Source organism: Onychostruthus taczanowskii, unplaced genomic scaffold (genome assembly GCF_017590055.1).
Source record: "Onychostruthus taczanowskii isolate IOZ18803 unplaced genomic scaffold, ASM1759005v1 scaffold36, whole genome shotgun sequence".
NCBI lineage: Eukaryota > Metazoa > Chordata > Aves > Passeriformes > Passeridae > Onychostruthus > Onychostruthus taczanowskii.
Genome location: NW_024501015.1, coordinates 2,363,227 through 2,390,593, shown reverse-complemented (window position 1 = coordinate 2,390,593; position 27,367 = coordinate 2,363,227). Strand labels below are relative to the sequence as shown.

The window sequence follows — 27,367 nt, the reverse complement described above, 5'->3', positions numbered from 1 at the left end:
AGTTTAACAAGCAGGAATTTACTCCTATCTGTAGCATGATAGAAATGAAATTTGCATAATAAATCCATTCCAAACTGGTGATGGGGAAAGTATCAAACTACAAACAGTTTTTTCCATAATTTGTTCTGTAGTCTTGAGTTGGTATGGTGTACTCTGAGATTCCCAGAAGTCGCAAAGAATGAAGGATAAAATCTTACGCTTCAAATTTAGTTTTATGAGTTAAACTTGGCTTTGCAAAATTATTTCCCCCTCTTTTGTGTCCTTATCCTAGACTCCAGCTTTTGTATACTGTTATACTGCACGTTTTGTTCCTGTCCAGCATTTTGTCTGGTTTATCTCTAAGGTCTCAAAAGGCTGGCTGCTCATCTGAACAGGCAAGCTGCTCTCTGTCCTTGAGCGCTCGAGAGTTCAAATGTCTGGCTTGTCTTTTGGTGAAAGAACCTGTTTGTTTGGCAGGTCAAATATTGACCTGAATTTTGTTATTTGAGATAATATTTTGTGATCTTCAGATTTCCTCTGAAGTTAAATTGCGGCATAGCTGTTACAAGCAGGTTGGAGCGGGGAGAATGAGGCAGACAGAGAACATGCCAGAATGGTAAAATAAATAAGAGTTATAGCAGTTCTCACAAACAGCAGTATTTTCTGGTTGAACTTGGAGCCAAATGCCAGTAGCTCACGGGGTCCATGAAATTCAGACATAGTGAGAGTGCAGCAGTCATGCTGAATGTACCAATTCCTGAAACTGGGATTTCTCCCAGAAGCAGTTGTGAAATGTGGCTGGAGGAAGGGGGAAGAAATGCTGCTGCTTATCCAGTTAAGTAAAAAGTTCCTTATGGCATAGCGTGGTACTGCTAAGAACGTGGGAAACCTCCCATGTTATTCACCATGAGAAGAGTTAAAGAATTTACAGTACCTGGAAAATGCAAGTCTTTTGACACTGGTGTTTACAGGAGTCTGTTTGTTTCAGTAGGCTGGCATCTCTGACTTAAAATTTCTTCATGCTCTTGAGCTAGTTTTATGAACTTTATGTATTTTAAACATGATTTTATAGGTTTTGTGTATGTGAGTTCAAAATATAAAAATAAATAAGTTGTTCAAAGACACAACTAAACTAGCTGCTAAAAGCCTTCTTTATTAACTGAAGCAATTATTTTTGGAAAACAAAAATCTTTCTTTGCTACAGATTTGACTCACTGACTTAGGTGATATGTTGAAGTTGATTTCTTTTCTGAAGAATGTGCCATAATTTTGAGATTACATATATAGTATAGTTCCTACCTAAATCTGTTCAAGCAGCTAAAAATCCCATTCAAATAACTTCCATATTAGTTTCATTTTAATTTCTTCCCTGTGTTTTCTTTCATTATTTCATTTCAGTCATCCTTGGTAATTGTGGTAAATTGTGTTCTGTGGCAAATTATTTGGGAACATCATTAAGCTTTAAAAGCAGCAGGACTAATATTAAAAGGAGTTCAGTTCTGATCCTGATGTTGCAGAAGTAATAGTGCAGCTGATTTTGATGACGAAGTAATCATGAGATGAGATCAGAGAATATGTGCCTCTAAGAACTGGCTGTCCTTTTGATCTGCACTGATGCTATTTGTCAACTCTGTGCTTCAAAGAATGTGTCCAAGGATGTGTATGGAGGTAGCTGACATTGTGGGTCTTACACAAAACAAACTCAAGGAGAAATCAAAAAGTTGAAGTAAATTTGGAACAGGAAATAAAATGCTGATGGAGCCAGATGGCACCACTCACTAAGCTGGGAAATTCTGAAGGGAATTGGGAAGGATTTAGTTTTCCCTTTCAGAGGTTGGCGTTGATCAAATAGATAAGATGCAAAGTTACCTGGCACATTGTACCTCTCTACTCTTGTTTCAAAGTCAAGGGGTTAAAGAAATGCTTAGAAGAGCAGAAGAAAGAAGCATTATGCTAGATAGTATCTCCTTCTGTTCATGTTGTCAAGATTCTCCTGTTTTGTCAATAAGGCTTTTTGTTTATGGTAGTTCCTTCTTTCTGTACCTGTTCAGGAGATAAAACATCAAGCTACTGAGATCTGTAAAGAAATTGTGGTAAGACCTCTCAATGAACTTCCATTTTCTATTTCAGAAGTGTTTTTAATTATATCCTTTCCACATCTAAACCATTTGGACTGGGTTCTGTTTTGTGCTGAGCGTTAGCTTATGGACGCATTCTTTGTTCTTGAATTTTAAGAAAAAACTTCATGAGGTTTTTAAAGAAAATGAGGAAATGAGGAAAAACTGTTTCCCTAGTGTTAAAGGTATTACACCCATTTCATTCAGCTAATCCATATCTCTGTCTTAGAGCAAGTTTTAGAACTTGAGAGAGGGGAAAGTGAATTCTTTTTAGTGAAAACTGTTCAAATTTGGCAAGGTTATAGTATCTGGAAATTGTTCATTATTTTAGCATAGTAGAGGTTTTTAATGAGACTGTAAAGAAGCAAAAGTTTCTAAGAATTCTTTATGTTTACCAGAGGCTGTTTGTTGAAGAGTTTGAAAGATTACTTCCCGGCAACTCTTCTGACAGGCTGCTGAAGTCTCTGGGAAGGGAGACCTGAAAGTTTTCTCTCTTGTTTCTCTGACCAAAAATGAGAGTGAGCACAAACTGCCTTTAGGGACTGCTGGCAGGTGAGGAGAGAAGGAGAGGAGGCAAAGCTTTTCAGGATTAGGCTTAAAGGAGAACAGAGGTCCAAGGAAACAGGCCAAGGTCTGAATTTAGTTTACTTCTTTTCAAGTCATGGTCTATGAGATCTGTAGGCCCAGAGCTTCCAAACTCTATAGAGTCTTGACAGGTCCAACTTGTGAAGTTGGCTTAAAAATTTAGGATTAATTTTTCATTTGACTGATTTCCAGATCTAAAAAAAAAAATATATATGTATGTCTCTGTGTGTGTGTGTGTGTATGTATGTATGTGTGTGTGTATAATTATTTGTTTTTACTATTATTACCTAAATAGGACAAAGCAAGTTGTATTTTTCATTTAAAAATAGAAAACACATGAACTTTGTCTGGAGCTGTCAGGTTTACCCAACAGAAGGGCTTAGAACACAGACTATCTCCAATTAGTAACACTCTGTTCTCTAACTGAAATTGAAATTTATATTTAAAAACTCAACACAAAAAACTCTAAACCCACACACCTGGTTTCAGATGTTCATTTTGTGTTACTAGGTATCAGTACCAAAACTGACTTAGAATTTTGTCCGGTAGTTGATTTTTCTGGTCCTTAGAATCTGTCCTCCTATCTTGTATGGATACAAAGAAAACTGTATAGAATATGATGGTATTTCTAGGCTCTGTGTGCCTCATGGTGTAAGTGTGAGGTCTTCAAAGATGTTTGGGTGGGGTTTTTCCCCCCAGTATAGCATCAGTCATCAGAAAAACAGTTCTCAGTCTGAGAGGTCAGTTGACACAAGGATCACACAAATGACTTGTGGATCTGCTGGGTCATGAAATCTGTTCACATTTAATTGTGCATACTCAGTGAGAAACATTGCTTATCAAAGAATTTCTGGGCGATACACAAACTGATTAAAAGAATAATCAACAGTGCATTTTTCAAAGTTGTCTAAAGATATTTGATTCCTCTGAATTTACATTAAACTCATTGCTTGAAGGTATTTTTTCAGTCAGTGTAAGAACACTTTGGGATTTTGTGGCACATGAAAGTTTATAACATAAACCATAAATCTCTCTACTCACACCCACACCCTCCAATATAAAATAAATGAAACCCGAAGGTTAGATGCAATAACATCCATTACTTATGCAGACGTATCCATAACAACTGGTACTTACCTCAGTGCTTTCTGCTTGAGGATGATGAGCCTATATATACACTGGTTTTTCTCATCAAGGCATACTGTATGCCCTGTGTTTTCATAAAACACTGTAATTGGAAATAGTCTGACAGAAGCCTTCCAAGTCTTCATCTTGGCAATGAATCTGGCTGCAAAGTGATTCTAGTTGTACGAAGCATTTGAAACTGTTTATCTCTCACTGCTGGTATTCATTGATATGTTTGTATTTCTTCAGTGTCTCCTCCAGGCCTGTAAAATTCTCTGCAGTGCTTCAGCACATATTTTGCCAGGAATATGACAGTGAACTCAAGCTGAGTGCGTCTTTTATTTTCAGGGTGGTAGTGGTGGTTGTGGGTGTCATCCTCCCCACCCACCCTGATCACTCTGCTTTAATGGCTCCAAGCACTTGTGGATGATTGAATATTTGGATGCATGCAGTGACTAGAGTTATACACATTCTCTTGTGTTTTCTCCTCGGTGTTGTACACCATACAGCCTGAGTTCTTTGTTTATTTGGTACCCTGATGCAGCCAGAGAGCTGTGGTCAATGGCTCTATGTCCAGGCTGAGGCTGCTGATGGATGGTGTCCCCCAGAGCTCTGTCCTGGAACTGGTGCTCTTTAATACGTCACTGGCAGAGAGTGTGATCAAGCACACCCTCAGTGAGTTTGCAGATGATGTCAAGCTGAATGGCACAGCCATTCCCTCAGCCTGGAGAAGAGAAAGCTCCAGGGAGACCTCACTGCAGCCTTCCACTACTGGTAATAAACAAGGCAAATGGCATTTTGATTCTGTTGGAACTTTAAAAAAAAAAAAAAAGATTTTGAAGTATAGTTATGCTCATATCTCACTGTACATACTTAATTGCACCATCAAATATAATGTAGCCTCTTTTTAAGAATAGTTATGCTCATATCTCACTGTACATACTTAATTGCACCATCAAATATAATGTATTTAGGAATCTTCTTTAATTTTATGCACAGCAAGCAGAAGAAGGTTTGAAGTGCAAAAAAGTAAAAATAAATGTGAATTGAGCAAAGAAATGAGTGTCAGGACTGTTAGACAGTCTGTGACTGAGCTGGAAATTGACCCTGAGGCCTTTGATCCTAGCCAGTGCAGAATATTCACTCTCTTATTTAAAACTGGGACCGAAAGTAACTTTGGTACTTAATAATTTTCTTTAATGTAAACTTTGCCATTATTGATAGTGGGCTAAAAATATTTACTATGCAATGCTTTTTCAAGGTGCTTCATGACAGTTCTTTTTCATATTGGGCTTTAAACATGAAGGAAAGAAGCTGGTCCTTTTATACCTGCACAGAAAACAAGAGCTGAGACACATTGCTTGTGCTGGAGACCAGGACCGTGTCCAGACTTATTGTGGGAAGCAGAAAAGGATAGAATCATAGAATATGCTGAGTTGGAAGGGACCCATGAGGATCATCCAGTCCAACTCCTGGCTCTGCTTGCCTTCTTAAGGGTTCTGTCTTGCAGAAGCACAGCATAGCTTGTTACTCTCTCCATGTCTCCTTTCCACACAATGTGCTAGCTGGTAGGCTCCCTTCTTTGTTCACGTTGAACAAAACTGGATTTAAGAAAGAGTGGGTTTTTGCTGATGGCATTCCTCTCACATGCAGAGCCCAGGCAAGTCTCAGTGAAACCACTGAGCAATAATTGCAGCTACTGATCATTGTTTGCAGAGAATCATGAAGTTCCTTTACTGGGCATGGCAGATCCTACATTGTTCCTTTCCCATTCCACTCCAAACCTGCTCTTAAATAACCAGGCCTGATGAACAGCAGAAATCATTTGCAAGGGCAACTATAGCTGCTGTTGAGTTACAGAAAAAATAGTCTAATTTCATTTTTGGTAAATTAAGTGATCAACCAGAGATCAAGATATGAGAAAAGAAACAAATTAGCAAAGACCTTTTTCATGCCTGTTTGAGGAAGAGCTGGTGTGTGGGTTCCTCAGACCTCTAGTTAGCAGGCTCATCCTTCTGAGAAATACCTCAAATTCTACTAATCCCCACTGTTAACTTGACATGCATTAATAGCAATGGGGAGATGAGGTCTGGCGATGTCCTTCAACTCAGATTTTTGACTTAATTCAAAAACATCACATAGGGGATCAAGAAACAGTTTAAACCTTCTGTTAAGAGCTGAATTCTTTCCTCATGGGTCTTGGTGGCTTGATCTGTTAATTAAATAGTTCATACAGGTCTTTTCCATCTGCTACAATAGAACCTAAATTTGAAGCAGCTATTTTACAGCTGTCTAGCGTTCCCAGGAAAGCCTTGCTACTGTCTGAAGCTGTTCAAAAGTGCATTGGAAAGAATTTATGATCTTGGTTCCTTTGCAGCTGGAGTGGCTTTTGATATTGCAAAACATACTGATTTATAATCTTAACCGGTAGCTGCAGAGAGAAGGCCATTTATTGCATGGGCATGGAGAATGGGCTATTGTATTCCCAGCAGACACTACCTCAGGCTGCAGCATGACTGTGGTGCAGTCTGCCTCCAGCCATCCCTCCCTGGCCCAGTCCACTGCTGATTTATGCTGATGGGTGGTAGAGCATGCTGTACCTTCCTGTGCTTTCCTTCCACAGTCCACCGGATTTCTTTCCATTGAAGCCAGATTGGAGGTGGTTGTCCGACTCCTCGGGTCTCATCCTGACTGGAATCATATGCCTGTGCTTTCACACCGGAAAGTCAGTCTTTACCCCACTGATACAACAGCAGAAAAACTTGTATTTTGACTGCTCATAGTAAATTTCTGCTTATCAATGCAGAGAGCATTTTTGACAGCTGGCAGTCTGGTGCACTTGATTGATTATTGATTCATTAAAGTTTTTTCCAAGTGTGTAAGGAAAAAAAGAGAAATCTAGTTAGGAAAAGATGATTACCTCATCAAACTGGTAAGATTGTCTGCAGAGCTGATGCAGTGGACAGCCTCTGGTAAGGAGTCTTAAGCTTTTTATCATTCAACCAAATGATAGGACTCCATTGTCCCTTTCAAAACAAAAGCGAGAAACCTTCAACCCCAGGATCGTACATTACTACTTGGCATGGGCAAATTTCAACTAGCAAGAAAAGAAATCATGTTTATATACTTTTATTTGTTTGTTTTGGTTTCAACTCCCTTCGCCTCTGCAGAAAGAATAAAAACGAAAGAGAAATTATTAATGTTTCTGGCTTCAGGGTGGTGCTGACATGGGAACCCTTGAACGGTATGCAGCTTTTTCTTTGTTATGGGGCTTCTTGAAGCATCTTGTGTGCAGTTCATTGCCAGACAATCTCAGTCTCCCGCTGAGGTGGTTTGTTTAAGGTGTTTATTTTCCAGCTCTTTAATTCATGCCACCTTCCCTACGGTTTTCTGTCGTGGAAGATGTTTGTCTTCATTTTGACTAGGCTATTAGGTAGTCTACTGACTGCAGTGGAAAACTTTAGAGCTAGAATAAATTATGGAGGTGTTGCAAGGCATTTCTCTGCTTCTCTCTGCAAATCAACACCACTCTGTAGAGCAAGGGGTGAGCACACTGCCACTGCATTAAGGAATGAATGTTAGAACTTGCTCAAATCCCAAGTGTATGGAGAGGGAGATAATTCACACAGCCTTAGTACATGGATGTGGAGACAGGAGGAGGGAATAGAAAAGACTTCTTGGAGAGGCAGGGAAATTGCTTTGGAGGCGGGGGAGCATTATTGCTGGTGGTCTTAATTTCTTTTCTAATCCAGCCACCATACTTGCACACCATGTTAGTCCTGAATATAAAAAGAGTTTGAAGCAATTTTAGTTAAATATTGTGGATTAATCCTGGCAGGAATGCAGTTGTATTGTCCTGATGCTAGTATGCAGGTGTCTGTTGAACCTGGAGAAGTATTTTTTTGCCACTTGCATTCTTTTATTAGTTTGTTTAGAAGCAACAAACCAAAGAAGCTCTTCCTCTGGACAAATAAGGCCCTTTAATGGGCCATACCTTTTTAAATAAGCCTTTGATTGGAACTGTTTTAGAGTGTTTTAAATGTTTAAAGGGTTTTGTTAAACTTCTAAAACTATTTACTGATAAGAGACAAACAGACTAAAAATACAAAGCACCTGCTGTTTCAGGTAGTAACATACTTGGAAAGGTGATATGTGCAATTTCACTTGTTAGGTCATTACTGAAATATGGGGTTTTGAAAGATGAAAGTGTCTTTTTCTATAGAATGATAGTCTTTTGAGGAAAAATCATTTAAGGGTCTTTAGAGGGTTTTTCAGAACTGTGTTTATGAATAACTCCAACAGAGTAACAGCATAGCTGAATAAATACTGAGACAAATTAATAAGAGTTTAAATTGTCCTTAAATTCGGCATCAGAACCTTATCTACTGTCTCCCTCTTTATCATACCCCTTAAATAATTTTGGTGAATGTATGTTGTGCTTTTGTTTCATACTTGGGTGTTGATCAGAGGAGGAACAGTACAGAATAAAAACTGTATTAAGATTTAGTATTAAGATTTGTTGCTGTAATAATTGGTAATGCTGTCAACTCCTAATTGTTAATTAATTGCTGTTTAGTAGTAACAGTAGTAGAATTTAGAAGGTACTATACCATCACTTCAGAAAGAAATTGTCAGCTACTGACTGTAAAATTAGCAGCTGGATTGTTCAGAAGAATGTGCATCTTTTTTTTTTGCTACCCTGAAAGGTGTGCATATATACAGTAGATATTTTAATATCATGATCGGAGAAGGCCTTGCTTGAATGTCCTCCTTTCCTCCCTCCTGTTTCTAAGTTCTTTCTAATTCTAATTACTTATAATGCATAAGAATAGCAAAATAACTGGTGTTCTGGAAATTGTGAATGATCCATTTTCCAAATGACTAAATACAGTAAACTGTTTTGAAACAGGGCTGTACTACTTTTTGAAGTTACCCTGAGCTAGGAGTGAGGCATTTCTTGTCTACACTATAACATCAGAAATAAACAACATTTCAAATTCACATGCAAAAATAAGATTTTTTTTTTTACTTAATTCAATGCAAGGAGAAGTTTTACTGCTTGTAGGAAATTTTCTCTTTCATATCTTTTTTCTTACCTTTACTTAATTAAAACTGATTTCTGACATATCAGTGTATTTATTAGAATGCTTGATCCCTTAGACATTCCTGAGCAGAAAATGAGCTTTCTCTGCTGAGAAGCCTGCCTGAGCTTGACTTGTGTGAACCTGGGGCACCACTTTCACCTGCAGAAAGGTCAATGCCCTTCTGTTGCTTTCTATTCCATAAATCATTAAGGAAGTACAGATACTTCAGGCTTACATGAATGCCAGACAAAACTCTGGAAGCCCAAGAATGGCATGTAATTTTTTTTGAGCTTTTATAGTGAATAGTCTTCCTGTTGTCATTATTGTAAAGACTTTTTTTATTATTATGGTCAGCCTAGCTTTGTATTCATTGGTGTCACTATTTGATTAATTATTCTATATTCAAATTCTGTGTGAGGGCAAAGATAGTGTGAGAATTTTGAAGGAATTGGTAACTTCTTGTATTTACTATGTGTTCACACCAGGCAGTTTTCTTGGGGTTTTTTTGGGGGGGAGGGATTGCACAGCGTGGATGTGGGGGTTTGGATTGTTGGTTTGTTTTGGTTGGTTGGTTTTTGTTGTTGGGGTTTGGGGAGAGGGGAGGATGTTTGCTTGTTTGGAGGGGATTGTGGGGGTGTTTTTTGTTTGTTCTGTTGGATGCTGTATGGTTTTGATTGGGATAATAAAACCAGAATGTATAAAAACATGCCATGGTCTTACAACATATTTGATTATTATACATCTATATATCTAAATACATCTAGATAACAGCTATAGCCTTAAATCTCTGCTTAATGTTGATATTTTTAAGCTTATATAAATTTATTTTCTGTTTTAAACTGTCCTTTTGGTTTTATTCTCCCTCTGCAAGCCTCAGTTTGTGAGTGGCTGCATGAGGGTAAAACCTCATCTTCACCTTTGTGCTGTTTGGGTTCAGACCACTGAGGTGAGAGAGGACATGGCAGGATCCAGTTCTAGTGGAGCTGTGAGGCTTCACCCATTCCCTGCTCTGCACAATCCTGTTCTTTCGAAGAGTTGCACTGAGATGGGCAGATTCTTTCCATGGAGGGCACCAAACCCCTTGCTACACTTGGCTTCCCAGTGGCTGGGGATGCTGGAACCCATTCACTAACTTCAGTGTATGAAATAATTTATTTCACCTTCTTAGTTCTCAAGATAATTTGAGATTCTCTTTCAAAAGACAGATGTCAGAGGTACAAATCTGCAGAGATTCTGCTCCACTCTTAATACTTAAGGGCAAATAAAACAGTCTTGTTGCTCAAGGTTGATTGTTAAACAGCATTTAATGATTTTCTCATGTGCCAGTTTGTGTTATCCCAATAGCTGAGTCTTAGACTTCCAAAAGGTGCTTGTTTGGGGATTTTATTTGATTTACTGAGTTTGTTTGCAGAAAAATAGATTTGTCATCTCAGAGTATTAGGTTCACATTTGTGGACTATTTTCAGTGATGATATTTTCCTCTTAGAGAGGGACACCCCCACACCACTCCCTTTGGGAAATGTGGTATGTGATGTGTGTTTTTATGCATTTCTTGTTCCTTGCAAAGTAGGCTTGTTGCTGGATGTTTCATGTGTAGCTCTGGTGATAAATCTGGAGTTGTTCATGGTCTTGGATGAGGCATATTGGTGGTGAAATTATTCCCAGTGAAATAAAATAATGAAATGCTGTAAGACACGGTATTTACCAAGGAATTTTGGAAGAAGACATTTCAGGAAAGAAAGGTTAGCTGAGCACCTGGTGTTCCAATGCATCTGGTTCCTGTCCAGGCTCCACCTGGCATGGTTGCTGTCTTCTGGAGCTTCTTTTGAGTAACACTAGGTAATTATGCTCTTTCCTTCTTCCTTACAAGAAATGACTTCGTTCTGTGCACTCCCTCTCAGCAAGAAGCAAAGATCAGGAATCCTGTCTCTTGCAAGACTGCCGAGCAGTAGCCCAGAAGATAAGCTGCTTACAGTAATTTTAATGACTCACAGGAAAAATATGTTTTGTTTCTTTCTCATACAATCCTCCCTTAAAAGAAACCAAAAAATCCCTCAACCACTGTTTGCAGAGGAGAGAAGACACAGCATTAAACTGAGAGTAAAAATCTTTCCTTTCTCATTCCTGGTGAAGATGAAGAGGTTGAACTGGTAAAACACTGGCTGTGCTGCTTATAGCAGTGCATATTAGTGTTTCCACCCAAAATTAGAGGTGGCCTGTTTCCAGTGTCACTTAGAAATTTAGTGCTGTGTTGATAGTCTGAAATGGAGATCCTCTGGCATTGCAAATGAAATATGTGCCACTGCAGTTCAGTTGTGGTTTAGCTGGTCATGGAGTTGGGATATAATCATATTATTTTAACTCCTGGAGATCATTACTACTTTGGGAAATAAAACCCTCAAGCATCAGAACTGTCAAAATATATATTTTTTGAAGTTTTATATAAAGTAATACTAGGTTTTATTTATTTTTGAATGTTTAGCCAGGTTTTCATTATTAAAACTAGATGAGAACAAGGGTTTGAGTATTTGAGTAATATTAATATGAAGGCAAACACAAACCTATAAATTTTTAAATTACTTAGTAGGAAAACTAGCTGTTTTGAAATAACTGCTTCCTTTATGCTAAACTGTTTATCCTAAAATATGGTCTTAAGCATGTACTCACCTCACATTGAAAAAACAGAGCCTTGTGGTTTATGTAAAGATTGTTCTTCTACTACTACTACTAGTTACCAAGTTTTGCCCAAAAAAGGCCAAACTTCCAATGGATTTGCCCAAACAAGGCCTGGATTCTCATAGAAACCCATGGAATTCAACCCTCAATCCATCAATTATCAACTCTAAAAATGTATTTCCTTATAATTTTGGCAAAATGCTAAGAGCAGGATGAATGCTCCTCATTCTTCTTTTTTTTTTTGGTGTCACTTCCAGATGTACTGGGTAATGATGTGTTTGACCTTAGAGAGGGGAGAAATGTGTGAAACGCTGGAAATGGAGCAGTTTCACTGAATACCTAGAAATTCTGCAGGCAGGGCTGGGTGCACTCCTTATCCTCCTCTCTCTCCAGTCTGGCAGTGTAGGGAATGGCAAACCCTTTCCCCCCAGGCAGCCCAGTATCAGGGCACATCCAGGGCGTCACAGCCATGCAGGCAGAGGGACTTTGCTGGCACCAGGAGTCACCTGGAGGCAATGCAGCCACGCTGGCCAGGAGTCCTTCAATCCAACAAAAGTGATTAAAGGGACCATTTTGCCAGTGTGGGCAGTGAAATGCAGGCTGCAGGTCATGAAAGTGGTTTGGTCATTGTTTCAGTACAGAATGGTATCTTTAGATCATGAATTAAGTTTTCTTTTAATTGATTTTGGGGACCTTCCCTGATATAAGTGAATGCCTTTCTCACAGTACAGGAGTTTTTAAAACTCTCAGCCAAAAGAGTCATCATAGTGTGGTGAGGAATAAAAATGCTCATTTAATTACTGAAATGGGATAATTTTAGAGATTACTAATGATATATGTTATGTCCTGTGTGCTTAACTGTTAAGTGCAAATGGACCTTTTATTTACTCTCCAGTGGCACATCATGAGGTTATTTGACTCGAATTAAATGTTGTTAAGTTCTGTGAAAATGGCATTCTGATTTTTCTCTATGTCAAGCTTCATTAAGTGTATTTGCACTTAGAAATTGCAAGCAAGATGTTAACATTCAAATGCTTAAAAACTGAATATTTAAAAAGTAAAATTAAATAGCAGCAGTCATGGAGGTTTTTTTCCTTCTCTAAGGGACATTTCCAGCACTGCTTATTTCTTGTTGATTTGATTCATGAATATTTTGCCTATCAAATAAATACATTAATGATTGCATTTGGTTGCAGCAATAATTGCATGTTTCAAATAAAAACTAATTAGCATAGTAAGTGGAAAAGCATCATGGCACATGAAGTGTGCTTGCAGTTCATTACATCTGAAAGATCACAAAGACCTTTTTTTGGCATTTGTTGCTTTTTAGCCAGTTACCAGCAATTATGTTCTGTTTGAATAGAAATGAAGCAGCTGATTTACAGCATTACTCTTTTTATGCTGAGGCATGAGCTACTGAGATTGAGGGTGTCTTCAATCACAGTGCACTAGAATATTTCTGAAAGGGTTAGGGTTATACCCTCCTACACAGCTCTCTGTCTTATAGCTGCTGCTGGAGATTTGTTTGGGTTTTCAGAGGAGAAGGTGATAGCAGGAGATGACTTAAATTTGGCTTGATTGGGTTGCCATTCTTTGTGACAGAGGCAGCCTGTGGGTACCAGCCTGTTCAGGTGTGCCAGGGGTCTGAGAGAGCCCTCGAGGACTGGGCTCTGTCTCCAGTCAGCTCCACTGTAAAAGGGACCAGGAAAGCCCTGGAATTTTCTATACTACATTATACTTTTATACTACTCAGCCTCAGTTAATGCAAATTATTTTGGGGACAGAGAATTGGAAAGTTCTCTTAATTTCTGGTAAGGGAAAATTCTTCTTAAGGTAGTAGATAATCTGTTATAAGGATTTCAAGAGCAGCAAAGCAATACATAGTCAAATAAACAGATAAAAGCATGACTAAATTGATCAAGTGTTTGGTCTGACAACTTCAGTTTTTATCTGTGTGTTATTTGTATATAATATATGGTACTGGAAAGTTATGCACACTCTCATTTTTCACTTTAATTGCCTGTTTGAAGGCAGCATGACAGATCCAAAGGTTGCTTTCAACAGCTGAGGAGCACTGTGGTCACTTACTATTTTGCAATAATTAACTTAATTGCAGAAATCAGAACATATTAAAAATATTCAGGATACTTGACTGGACTCCATGCATTCTTTTTCTTTTCTATTGTCCGTATCTGAAATAACCTTTTCTTGCATATAGTTATGTCTCAATTTTTTTTTCAATGAAAGATGTTTTTCAGGTTTTCAAATCCTTCTGTTTGTTTACATGGCTTTTTGGTTTTTAAATTAAAAATAGAAAATGTCAAGCGATCAGCTCATTTGTGTTGCTAAAATACTTTTAGTAATTGTGCACTAAATTAATACATGTGAAGCTGTAATCACAACCCTGTTTGTATGGACAAGACAAGGGATGGCCATTTTTTTTTTAAGTTCACAGTCTGAATTGAATAGTGGCAGCTTGCAAGGATGGAACAGGATTGCTCCAAAGTAGTGTTATATAAAAGGTTCTGTTCTGCTGCAAGATCAAAGCACAGGCTTGTTTCTGTGTAGGTTATCTGAAATACCATGTGTTATTTTATCACCCACCAAGATACCATTTTCTCATATGACAAAACCCTGAGTTCTTATGTCTCACAGGGGTTGTGTTACAAAATGGAATTTCACTTGTGTTAGTCTGAGTGAATGGATGCTGTTGGTTGTGGTGTTCTCAGAGGTTTTTTGTGCTTTAGTTTTCAATGATTTTCTGCTTTTGAACTTCTCTCCCCTTTTTTATACTTCCTCTTGCAGTGGTGTCCTCTGATTGCATTTTAGAGGTTCTGCATTCATTAAGACACAGTGAAGCTAAAAGGCTGGGAGTGCTGTCCCTGCTATCATGGTGTCTTTCCAATGAAGAGGCAGTTTTTACAAGTTACCATTTTCCTTGGGAACTCCATGAGGACTGCCTCACTTCCTTGGGAGGTGCACCAACATGAAGGGGCCAGTGTGTGCTAATCCAGGGTGTTAAGTCAGCAGCTGCTACTTTGCCTTCCAGCTGCCTGTGTGTGCATTCCCAATTTATACTTGTTGGGTTTTTTTTTTTTTACTGAGGCAGCCTCCATTTAAATAAACCTTCTGTTTGACATTTCCTTTTGCTAACCACTTGTCTACATGTGTAATATGTAATTTGCAGTTATTAAGATTAATGAGAACCTTTTTGTGCTTGAAGGCTTTAGGAGAAGTCCACAGCAGTTCAGCTTTTGGGCTGTGACTTGTGAGGCTTTACCTTGTCTTTGGACTGCATTATTCTCCTGCTGTAATGCAGCAATTGCAATCACTCAGTTGCTGTGTGGGAAGTCCAGAGGCTTGGGCTGAGCAGCAGCCCAACAGAGCTGTCCCCCAGCTGGCCAAAAATCCTGCAGTTTCAAGACCTTCTTGTATTACCTATGTAACCTGTGTCTGTAAGGGTCTCTTTTTTTCATGGCTTCGTGCACTTAAGAACAATTTGATGGGGAAAATAAACTGTTTGCAGCAAACTGAGAAATTCTTGCAACTCTGAGATAGACCAAGCAGGCAGAATTTTGTCCTAAAACATATTCTGGAGCCTCTAGCGATTAACAAAACTGTGAAACTTTACATAAATACAGTGTTTTTGTGTTTGTACTTGTCTGTGAATGTAGCTTTCTTAGTCATCTGTTTGGAAAGCTAACTCATGTATAGGAACTTACTGTGGAAATGTGAAAGTTTGGTATCTGATCTCTTTCACATATTTTGATAAGTCCATTTTTGTGGCATTTAACACTTTGATCTTAGAAAGAACCTAAACTTGTGCTTAAATAGTAAAGGTGTTCTTGAATTCCAGATTGAAAACTCTTGCAGAATCATATTTATCTTCCAGTGTTCTGTCTTTGAAGTGAAGAGCATAATCTCCTTTTTGAAGAGGAGGGCTTTTTTTTTTCTGTTAAAGATATAATTAAGGGACTGTGTTAATTTGTCTGTGACTTTTTTTTCTTTTTATTTATGAGAAGACACGAATAACGCTGCATTTGGAATTGATACTGTGAAACTCATAATGGTTTCCTTGTAATGGAGGTTTAAGATGGGGAGCAATTTCCAGTAACATTGAATTTATCTATTTCTAGCTTTTTAAGCTACATCCACATAGGAACAATTGCAGACTTTTGAGGAAGCCAACAGAAATATTTGCCTTGGCATCATTAGTGAAGCAAGCAAGTTTCAAGGGAAGTGTAGGTTTTAATTAACTGGCTGAGCTGACTTTTATCAGCCAGTTTCAAGGCCAAGTGAAATACAAGACAGGCACTCTGTGAACCTGCTGGTGGGCGAGCAGAACGTGTGTATGGATGTTCTGGCAAAGTCAGGTTTGAGTCTGGGGAACCTCTGTGTTGGCAGTTTACCCCAGTGTGATCTTGCACAAAAAAGTGAGATTATCATTAACATCTCCATGACTTGGGAGAGACTTGTAAGTCCTTGGTCCTTGCAAATATGTGCTTTTAAAATCCTTTGCAGGGCTGTTATTTTCATTACATTAAAGGCATTTTGTTACTCTTTTAGAGATTAAACTGAAATGGAAATAAGGCCCTTGGGTTGGCAAGGTGAGTTTTGCCTTTTGGCTTTTGTTGTAACTATTTAGTATAAAATTTATATGACTTACAGAAGACATATTTTTCAAACCGAAGTCTTTTTAACATATGGACATCTCTAAACCCTACCCTCCAAAAAGTAATATCTGCGACATCAGTGAATTGTCTTGTACTTCTCACCAGAGGCTCGCTGGAGCTCACTGAGAGACCTTGTTTGTTAGCCTGAAATTTGTTCCCCAATAATCACCCCCACACTCAATTAGCATAGTACCCCCTATGACAAAGATGGATAAAAGGATAATTATCAGCCATAAAGAAGCTACTCAGGTTGTTGGTCTGTGCAATCTGTTGGAGGGTTACAGGTACCAAAAAATTTTGACAATCCAGCCACTGCCTTTGTAAGTGAGTAGTGATTCATGTCTCCTTCTTTAAGCACTTCTGTCAATCGTGACCTCAAGCTCTGCTTTTATTAAATGGTGGCAGGGTGGGGTTAGAACAGGACTGGCCAGTTCATATTCAAGATGTTGAAGAGCAGTATAATTTTTACCACCTTTAGGTCACTGTTTTTCTTCTGAGACTATCTTTACCACTTTGCTAGTGGTAGTGACCTTTCCTGGTCCCTGTAAGAAGAAAGCTTGTGGTTGTAAAATAATGCCACTGGAATTTGTTAGCGTTTTGTAAGGTGAAAAGTGATCTTTCACAGTGATTTAAAACCAGGGCTGTTATGAAAGTGAAGTTGCTTCTGATAACTCTCTTGTATCTTGTAGGGTAAAAGCTTATTGCTGCATTGTATACAATGACGATGTGGCGTGTAATTTTGTGCAAAAACATTAATGTAGAACCAAGTTACATAATTGAAGACTGTGCTCATACAGGATGTGTATGTCTTTGTTTATTATTTGCTCTCTTTAAAATACTTTGCCAGGTTAGGATTTTGCAGTGCTTTCAGGCTGCAAGATATTTCTGTGTAGTGAGGTGATTTAGTAATCATAGCATGCTTCAGTAGTCAGTGATTTATTTTGTTAGAACGTACTCCACTGAAAATGCCTGGCTTTGTGTGAACAGTTCAAAGATGGCTCAGTGTAATTTATGGTCTCTCAACCTTAATTATACACTCATGCTACTTGTTTAGTTGTCCAGTATGAAGCAGGTTGTGGATGTGAGAAATTGGAGGGGTCTAATCCTGCAGATGACCGAGTAATTCTGTCTCTCTTACGTGGATGTTTGCATCCACACTTCAGTCTTTTAAATAGTGAGGTGTGGGATGCAGAGCAAAATTCTGGAGAAGTTCGTATGAGAGAAAAGTTTTATTTTAATAACATTTCATTTTAAAAAAAGAGGAAAAAAATCTAGCACCATAGTAAATGGTGCTCACAGCATTACAGAAAGCAATTCTTCCCACTGTGGAATGAAATCAGTGGCACATAATGTTTCTAAGAAGAGACAAGCAATGAAGGCAGCTAATGTACAGTGGCTGGCAACTTGTTCTAGCAGATTTAAGATGTTACTGCAAAACCAGTGGAGTAGTGAGCCTTGGATAGCCCTTGCTAATTCTAGAAGCGAGGGTAGCTAGTTAAAGTAATGTTAATCAACCAGTCCCCTCAAGTTCTGGAGTAGTTTTTGTGTGTGTGCTGGATATTTTTCTTACAGGAAAGGGAACTCAGATCAGCCCTAAGTTATATTGCTTAAATATTTTCAAGAACAAATTTGTCACTTGTGTTTAAACCATTATAGATGTCTGTTTGGAAACTGGGCTACATTTGGCTGACTTTGACCAGTCTATGTGAGTTTGAAGAAGCATTGACTAAACATGGAACATTATACATGGCCATTTTTGTGAGACTGACCACAGATTTTTGTCTCCCTTGCTTCTCATTTCTGAGTCAGATTAAGTGAGAGCATTGGCTGATGCATAACATCCTGGTCAGTGGGGCAGCATGTTTCAAAGACCTACTTTGGGCAGCATGTGTGGTATTAGAAAACATTGCTAGTGCCTGTATGAATGTGCTTAGGCATGAGAAAAGCAGAGTGCTGGAAGTCCAGTCTTGAAGGTTCAGCATCAGGGAATCCTGCTGCTTAATCCCACTGTAGCTGTACCTGCTATTCCTTAAAAAAGAAAGAAAAATAAAGTGCTAACTACTGAGGGGGTTTTTATCAAGTTTGAGATGGTTGTGATCTTTTTGTAGTTGTTAACAACGTATATTCACTCTGCTCAAAAAAAGTGCTAACTAACATCAGTAATGTAAGCAGAGAGTGCCTAAATTGGAAGTAAAATACAATAAAGGGGGTGGAGGGGTCAGGCAGGGGCAAAAGGGAAGAGGGCAGTCCAGGGAATGAATTGCATCTATGTGCAGTCCCGTGGCACAAGAGTGAACAAGTGGTTGTCAACATCTCCATGAAAGTTTTAACTTGTTCTTATGTTGGGACATTTTGAGAGGGGAGCATAACAGTGAAAGCAGTTGAGAGTGATGGGGGGCAGGATATATAGGAGGAATTGGAGGTAGAAAGGGGCAGGAGAGAGGAAAAGCACTATCTGAGGCTTGGCAGAGGAAGAGGGAATGGAGGCAGAAAGGAATGGACTGGTGGCATTTTTAGACAGTGAGAAAGAAGCTGGCAGTGGTGGGCCAAATGTGCATGTGCCTGGGTAGCACAGCCATGCAGGTTTTCGGTGGATGCAGAAGGGCTGCCAGTGTGCCCCTTCATGTCCCTCCACTGGGGAAGGACTGTGCCAGGGCCCCACTTGTGGCACAGCTGTTTCTCCTCTCTTCTGCTCTTCTCTGAAGGCCTTACTGTGGCCCCAGAACACATTTATGTGGGGTGTTTTTTATATTATAGCTGAGGAGGAGAAATAGTACCCAGCAGTGTTATGTGTAGCTCCTGCTGCAGTGCAGAAGTGAATGCAGCATTCTCATAACTGGCAACCCAGCACCTGGTTGCAAGAGGAATAAAAATGTGTCAAGCATACTAAATGCTAAATTCATACAAGATTTTTTTACCATGGCTTGGATTATTTTGTGGAATTGGTATATGCAGCATAATTGACTTTAAAATGTGTGAAGTCTGATACATGGAGGGGGAAGGGATAGATAGGTGGAATAGAATCTGCGTTGTGTTCCTCGTGTGACAGGCAGCACCTACTGAGAGACAGGAGTCTGTTTCTCCAGGTACCAGCAGGCAAATTGCTCTCTGCTTTGATAACACACTCCCACAAAATTTATGGGGCTTTTGGTTTTTGTCTTTGTATTTTCATCTTCAGCTGCTGTTACGGGGAGCCCCTGGCAAGCTGCAGGAAGGGTGGCAGACTCTCCATTAAAGCCTTTCCTTGTTCTCTCCCACAGATAATGTGCAGCACTCTGATGTAAACCAGCCCCAATTTTGTCTCCTTCAGTCACAGAAACTGTTGTTTATAGGTGGAGGTTAATCCCATTTAAGAACTGGATTTGCAAAGACATAGTCATTTAACTACAGATGCCTGAACTTGGGTTGCAGTTGATGCCTTACGTTTTAGCTTTCACATTTTTCAGATTCTGTACTGCCTTAGTGTGTGACTCTGAACTTCTTATAAATGTTAGCAAGTTCTCTTCACAGATAAAACAATTGTTAGACAAAACAAACCTTTTCCAGCCCGAGAACCAAGGGCACCATTGCAGCTTCAGGCCCAAAATGTAAAACCAGCAGATTGAGGCGATGAGGAGATTGAGGACAGCAATCTGGGAGGGATGGGGCTTCATAACCTGAAGCTGTAATTGGACAATTAACCCCAATATATAAATGGACCAAAAATTATAAAAGTGTGAAAATTCCTGACTGCTCAACCATCTCGGGTGTAGCCACAGCTGGGCTCCTGTACTGCCCAGGGTGTATCCTTTAAAGGCCTTTCAATAAATACCTACTTCATTCCTTAACCTCTGTCCAGCCTCTGTTCCAGGTAGCCTCTGTAGGCATCACAGCAGTTCTCAGATAGTCCTGGCTGGGATTAATGCCCTGCAGACATTCTGCATCGAGACATTTCCATGGCAGGCCTTGCACCACCAAGGTGTAAATCTAAGAGAGCTCACCATGGCAGTAGTTGTGTGTTTGGTCTGCTAAATGATGGTGGGTTTTATAGAAACAAAGGCAAGTAAAAGATTGGTGTATGCTGTGTGAACCTAACTTCCTCAAAAAAGTGAATTAGACAGCGTGGGAAATCACTGATGCTTTGCTGTCTTTGGTGAGCTTCATAAGGAGTGTGATGTGCTGGCAATTACTGCAGAATTTCCCCAGGCACCAGCAAGATCTTTTCCTCTTAAGAACAACAGGTTTGGGTTTGCTGATTGGATTGGCACTTGTACTTTTATCCCTCTTCACTGAACTTTCATAGAGTTATTTATCTCTTCAAGGCTATATTGATAAAGGCATGTTAGCAAATCCTGCAGCCTAAGCTGCACAGGAGCAAGTATAAGGACAAGGATTAGGATCAGTCTGAGCTTTGTGAGGCAGACAGGGGATTCCATTCTCCTTGAATAAAGGCATTATTCAGCAGTGGTGTGACAGATGCACCGACCCTCAAGCACGGTCCCCGTTCAGTTCAGTTAAAAATCTTCCATAAGACACAGCAGCACAGACAGATTTTGAAATAATTGTATCATGTTTTAAACCCCACCAAAAAAAAAAAAAAAACCACACAAAAGTGACTGATCAAGTCAAACTAATGTGCTTATCAAGATAATGAGTTTTTAAACATTAACAATGCTTAAAATCTCTAGGAGGAAGCAAGAACAGTCCAAAATATGAGATATGCTTGGAGTGCCCCACACCCTTCCCCCTTCACGAAACACAACGTAGATGGTTCTGAGAAATAAAAGATGTGCTGTGGGGAACCATTTGGTAAAGGCAGTTTTTATTCTTGATAGTTAAAATGCAGAAGTTACACACAGAATTGCTTTTCAAGTAAGGCATAAAACGTGTTGTTAATGACTATAGTAATCTGCACAGGCAGGATGCACACTTTCCATTGGGAATTTTTGAAGACTGTGCTCAGCTCCTAAAGATGCCTATCAACTTTGCAGGGCAAAGTTGTATTTGAAACTTCAATTTATATTCAAACTTCAGTATAACCCTGAGTTTGGTATAAGAATGCTGTCTAAACTATGAACATACTCCCTTGGCTTTGGTTTCAAAAATTCTAACCAAAGCTCCTTTGTTAGATTAAAGCACAACTTAGCTGCAAAGGACAATGGAGACAGTGATTGAAAACATATTTTTTCATATGAGTGAGAAAGTTAGCACTTGAGGGAATTTGGATGTGTTTGCTTCAGGGCTTTTGGTGGGCACTGCTCTGCTTGGCAAACATTTTGCTTCAAGAGCATTTTTGTATGACTTTTCTGATTCGGAGCTTCAAAAAATAAGCTGTAGAGAAGGGAGAGAACAAAACTCAGGGATGCAGAAGAAAAGCCTCAAGACCCAAGAGAAGAGATCTAATCACTCTTGGAACATCTTAAAATGTTAAAATAGCTACATTAAAAAAGAAACAAGCTTGAGCCATTTAGCACTATAAATCATGGAAAGCAGTGAAAACTAGTATTTATGAGGGGGATTGTGAAAGCTTGTGTGACAGTTGGAAATTACATCACTGTTGATGTTTCAAATTCTTGCGTAAAGTAATGCAGTACTGTGTTTATGAATGAGGGAGCGAGTGATGGAGCTGTGCTAAATCTACACTATGGACAAACTGGGTCGAGCTATTTTGTATCTCTTGTGTCCACTTAGGTTATTTTGCACCTTTCAGTCCCCGAATTGCAGTGTAAATGCACAAAGCTCAATTCTGTGTATGTATTTCTTTATTCCAGATACAGACCCACGCGTATTAGAAAAACAAGAACTTCAGCAGCCAACCTATGTTGCTCTAAGTTACATTAACAGGTAAGTGTGGTTATTTTTCAGGGATAACTGATCTTGGTTTGCACAGTATATATTCTACCAAAATGGTATGCTTATGGATGCACTGTCATGGGATATGACACTATCATAGCACCTATTTTGGAAAAGTCGTTGAACTAAAATTTAACTAAATTTTTAATGACTTTTGCATAGGGCACATGCATCCCTTCAGCTGCACTGCTCAAATACTTAGGAATGAGGTTTTAGCTTTTGATGTTTTAGCTAAATCTCATGACAAACAAGATGATTTTTCTTGGCTTAGTTTTCTATTTTATTGTACTTCACACAAGTGAGTACAGAATGATTTCACTTATGATTGAAAAAAGCTTTATCTGATACCAGTTCAGTATATGAGCGGATTTTTACAGAACTTCAGAAGTTTTTCAGCCAGAATATATATATTTAAAAATCTTGCTTATCAGCCCTGCGTAACCTAAAACTTGAAAGCAATTTAAGAAATTAAATAATTTTTAAGTAGTTTTCTAAGTAACAGAGCCCCAGCTTTTCAGTTACTGACTGATGGTGGTACTGAAACCTCCAGGGTAGTCCAGCATGGATTATTACTTTTATGCATAGAAGACCATTTTACTTTTTTATTTTTGCTGTCTAGCGGATAAGATACAAGCTCGTAACCCTGCAAGCTTGGAAGGTTAACCCAAGATTCAGTTTGGCATAGACTGAATTGATTCAAAGTCTCATGAGTCACACAAAATTTTTCTTTCTAATTCTACTTCATTTTAACAATGGGAAAAAAATGAAACAAAAGCAAAAACCAACAAACTTTTAAAAACACAGAATCCATTGTTTGACTTTTTATAATGTTTGCTATAGCAAAAAAGTGTCAGTGGGTGTGTGGGGGAAGAATACTTTGAGGCATGGAAGTAAGAAGTGGCGTTCACTTGGTGAAATGACTACATTTTCTCCACTACATGAGACTATGATTAAGAATAGCCAGTATTGACATGATTTCCTACTTGGCAAGTAACTCTTGTTCTTCCTGGAGACAGTCCGACTCCTAAAGCATATTTTGAAATTAGCCATGACCTTTTCTAACACTTAGTTCTGCTGATCTCATTTAATGTATAAAACTTTTTTTTCCAGTATGTAGGTTTGGTATGCTGTTGCGCATGTTGGTATGTTTCCCTCTTTCCATCATATACTTGGGTGTTTTCTCTTTTTGCTTCTGTGGTTATTTTACTTAATGTGAGAGAGGGGAAAGGTTTTGGGTTTGTTTTGTGGGTTTTTTTTTGTTTTTTGGTTTTTTTTTAAATTAGGGAATAGCTGTTTTAAGACCACATACTTGACCATGGGACTTGTTTTAGGACAGTGGAAATTGATCATCCAGTTTAGATTCAGACTACTTTTAAAGTAGTTTGAAAGTGATAACTTATCTAGATTTCATTATTTTAGTACCCTTTAAACAGTGTTCTGTGTGACTGAGACAGTTTTAGTTGCCACATATTTTGTCCAAACTTTCTTACCCTCTCATTTTTGAAAAAGTAATTCTGGAGAACCGAACTGTGTTGTTTGTATAGTAAAACTGAACCTGAATTGACTTGAGCTTGAACCAGCTGCTATTTAGTTGCTCTTTTAGTTGTATTTTAATTTTTTCCAAAGTGCTAGTATCTTTCATTGAACCACCTGCTCTATGCAACTCAAGCTCTTGAGGGAGCAGCAATATCCATTACAGTATGAGACATGCCTTTCTATTTCCCACTACATATGCCAGAGCTGAGTTCTGCTTTGTTGTCCCAGGCTATGAACTCAGATTTTGTAGCCTAATACATGTCATAAACATGTTGCATACTGTTAGATATCAAACACCAGATACTGCTGCACTTTTTTTAAACCCGTACTTTTATGGCTTCCAAGTGGAACTGAACTTAGCTCAGTTCCTGCTGTGAGTTACAGACCTTAAAACAATCTTCCTCTGCAAGTTTGTATATTCAATATGTTCTGTGTGGGCCATACGGTCTCATGGAGCCTGGGAAAATAGGGACAGCTGATTCTCAGGGACTGCCAAAATTGCATGATAAGATGTACACTAAATATATGTTGTGGTAGAAAGATTAAATGGGTGTGCTTTATGCTCTGCCCATTGCCCTGTTGTATGGTGGCTATTATGAGCTAAAACAAAACATAAATCTGGTTTGTCTGGCTTGATAGCTGGGAGGATAAAGTATCAGTAAAACAGATAGTAGAGAGGGAAGGGTACTGGAGTCTCTGTTTACAACTTGAAACATATTCTTGTTTCCATTTCCCTTCTATCCCTGGTTATTTTCTCAGGCATATTATTTTGGCAATACTGTTTGAGCTCTGAAGTTCTGAAACAATCCTCAGACTGTGGATGTCTAAATCTGTAAGGCTCCAACTCTTTCTCTGCTGGAGATTTACTGCCATTACAGCTTTCAGTAACTACACACAGATGCTGCTTCCATAGTGTGTGATCCTCATGTAGACAGATAACGTTCCTTTTAAAACGGGTGGACAAAATATAAATTATGGGTCATAATGGTTTGTTACTGCTACATCAAACACTTCCATCAGACACTGACTGAATTGCCACAAATCCCTTTCTCAGACAAAGTTTAGTGTAGCCTTAGTGCAGTCCCCAGTATTGATGGCTATTCCCTGCTTTCTTCTGCTTTGGTTTCTTAGAAGTCAGAATTGGAATCAATAAAAGACACACTACAGCCAAAGCAGATGCAGTTAATCTGTTTCCGTCCTATAAATACAGGAGAGGTTTGTCTGCAAGGAGTTCAGTGGTGCTACTACAAGAATGGAGTACTGGCTGTGATCTGTCAGGGGTAGTTGCAAATGAGCACTTGTGCCAACATCCTCCAGAACTTTCTAGAGACATTTCCTTTGTGGGTGGACAAGACACATTCATATTTTGTATTGCATTGAAATGCAGTAGTTAACCACAGTGATTAATATTGCTTATACTGCTACTTAAATGCAGGTTTTATAGCTTGAAGTTAATAAACATGACTATGAATTTTGCTTGAAGTTTATTGGAATCTGCGCAGCATTGTTTGTGCCTCTGAGTGTGCTGGTCTGGGTCTTTAGAGGTGATGGCTCTCGAGGTTGCTCTGTTACCTGGCATTGCAGCATACAGCCAAGGCTTTTCCACTGGTGCAGTCCAATAGAGAGAGACTTCTCAGTATTCTCATATTTGAAAGTTTCTTTAATATAGTGCTGGTTGCCTGTTAATGAGGAATGCAGCTGTAGTGGGAATGTTCAGGCTTTTTAGAAAACAGCAAAACAAAGATACCAGTATTAGTAGCACAAGTGAGAAGACAACAGAGGCATATAAATAATTCCTTTGTCTGAAAAAGTAATATTAAAAAAGTGTTTATAATAGAAAAGCTTTTATTGCCAATTTAGTGAACGGAAACTCTTTACATTTAAGTTTTAATGGAGATATTTCAACTTTTAGATTGGAAGTAACAGAAATAGGAAGAAAGGATAAATAATTGGAGTAAATTCCTTTCACCTTGATTCTGAAGGGTGGGAAGTACCATAGTAACATGTATTATTGGAAACATATACCATAAAAAGAACAATGCTGTATTTATTACAATTTCCATGAAATACATTTTTCTTAAGTACAGTAATTGCTTTGTTTTAAAAAGTTTAATCCAGATGGGGAAAAAAGAAAACTAGTATGTGCCTACAACTGAAACTAAACAGTCATAATTATATGCTGTTTCTACTTCAAATTGCATAATGGCTATATTAGGGAATTGTTGAAAATAAAGACTGTTTTAATCTTTTAAAATCTAGCAAAATACTTTAATTATGTTAACCCCAGGTTCTTTTTAATAGTGTTTTTCTATTCATAATTGAGGTCATAGAAGAAGGGTTATATAATAAAATATGTTTTAAGCATCAATCCTGCAAGCAGTTAGAGCATGGTGGTGAGAACGTTTTCAGTGTTGCCTCTGGGCAGTCTGTTGAATGAGACTGTTAAATGTCTATAAACTGCATTCTCATGCACAGCTGGGACCACAAATGAAGCCTGTGATCAAAATTGGATGGCATTCTTAGACGAAGAGCCCAAGATTATCCTTGCATATCTCTGAACCGATCTAACATTTTTGCTCCTCCTTCCAAATTTTATTTTTAATTGGCAAGATTTTGCCTCACTGTTACTATTGTAAATTCCTATAGGCTTCAGACATCTCATCTCCCCCCACTTCCGTTTTATTTCACCTGTCATTGACTTCTCAAAACAAAGTTTTCTTACTTTGCCTCCTTTTTTAATACCATGAGAAGTAAAATCAATCATTTCTGTGAGCATATACATTTGTGAAAGAAATAAATTGCATGTAAAGTTCTGGCCACTGCAAACTCTCCCTATGTCTTGTCCAGCTCACTATTTCAGTAATAGAAAGAAAGAAAGAGTAAGAAATAACCATACTCAGTTATTTCAGTAAGGTTCTACTGCTATTGCCTGTTTTTTCCAGGAGTAAAAGAAACAGCCAACACTATAGAATTTAATGATTATTTGAAAGTTATTTCGAAAAGTGGCAAAATTTTAGGTAATGTTATGTTTTGTGTGCACTATGTTACTAATGCAGTAACAAGAAGGATGGTTTTGCATTTGAGGCAATGTACTTTGACTACGTCTGTGGGGTTTTCTTGCCTGGAATTAGAAGAAAACCTTTTGCAAATAATATTGAAGTGGTGATATAAATAGCTATTCGTTAATGAAAGCTTTCAGGTGCACAAAATACAGGAATGTGCACACATGGCAGAGGATTTCTGTGATTTTTATAAGGTTCATTAATTATTATATCTAGCAGGTACAAGCACTAAGGGACCAGTTGCCCGAGCAGCCCACCCTCGGGTCTGCCCCTTGGTTCCACAGGTTCCTTGCCCTGTATCTTGTTACGTCTCTCAAGTGTTGGTGTAAAACAAAATGTCCATGTTAGAGATTCTCTTCTTGAGAATAAGACTAAACAGAATTTCAAGAATGTGTTAGAAAGGGTTAGCTATTGTTCTAAAGCGTGAGAAAGGCTGAGAAAGTGGTAAAAACTATACAATGATATATTAAAAATCTATAAAGCTACAAATATATGAAAAAGCTAAAAAAATCTAGGCATCAGTTTCTTAGCAGAGCATCCAAACCACATGATACTGCAACGCATTGCACCTTTCCTGTGGTTCAGCCCTGAGAGATTTTCCTGTGGTAAACTATGAGCAGTAGTTGCACAAGAAGCCTGTGAAAGACTGTAGCCTCTTGGAGGTCATAGCCCACGGATGGATGTGCCACCATAGTGCT

At 38.6% G+C, this 27,367-nt stretch overlaps 1 protein-coding gene across 1 annotated transcript in view; it reads left to right on the top strand.

Annotated features, from left to right (window-relative positions):
* The window catches only part of JAZF1 (JAZF zinc finger 1), a 187,632-nt gene that overhangs the window by 81,070 nt on the left and 79,195 nt on the right, over positions 1 to 27,367 (top strand). Inside the window, exon 2 of the mRNA XM_041411490.1 lies at positions 21,990 to 22,062. Coding sequence (XP_041267424.1) covers positions 21,990 to 22,062 — 73 coding nt within the window. The remainder of the gene's footprint in view (positions 1 to 21,989; positions 22,063 to 27,367) is intronic.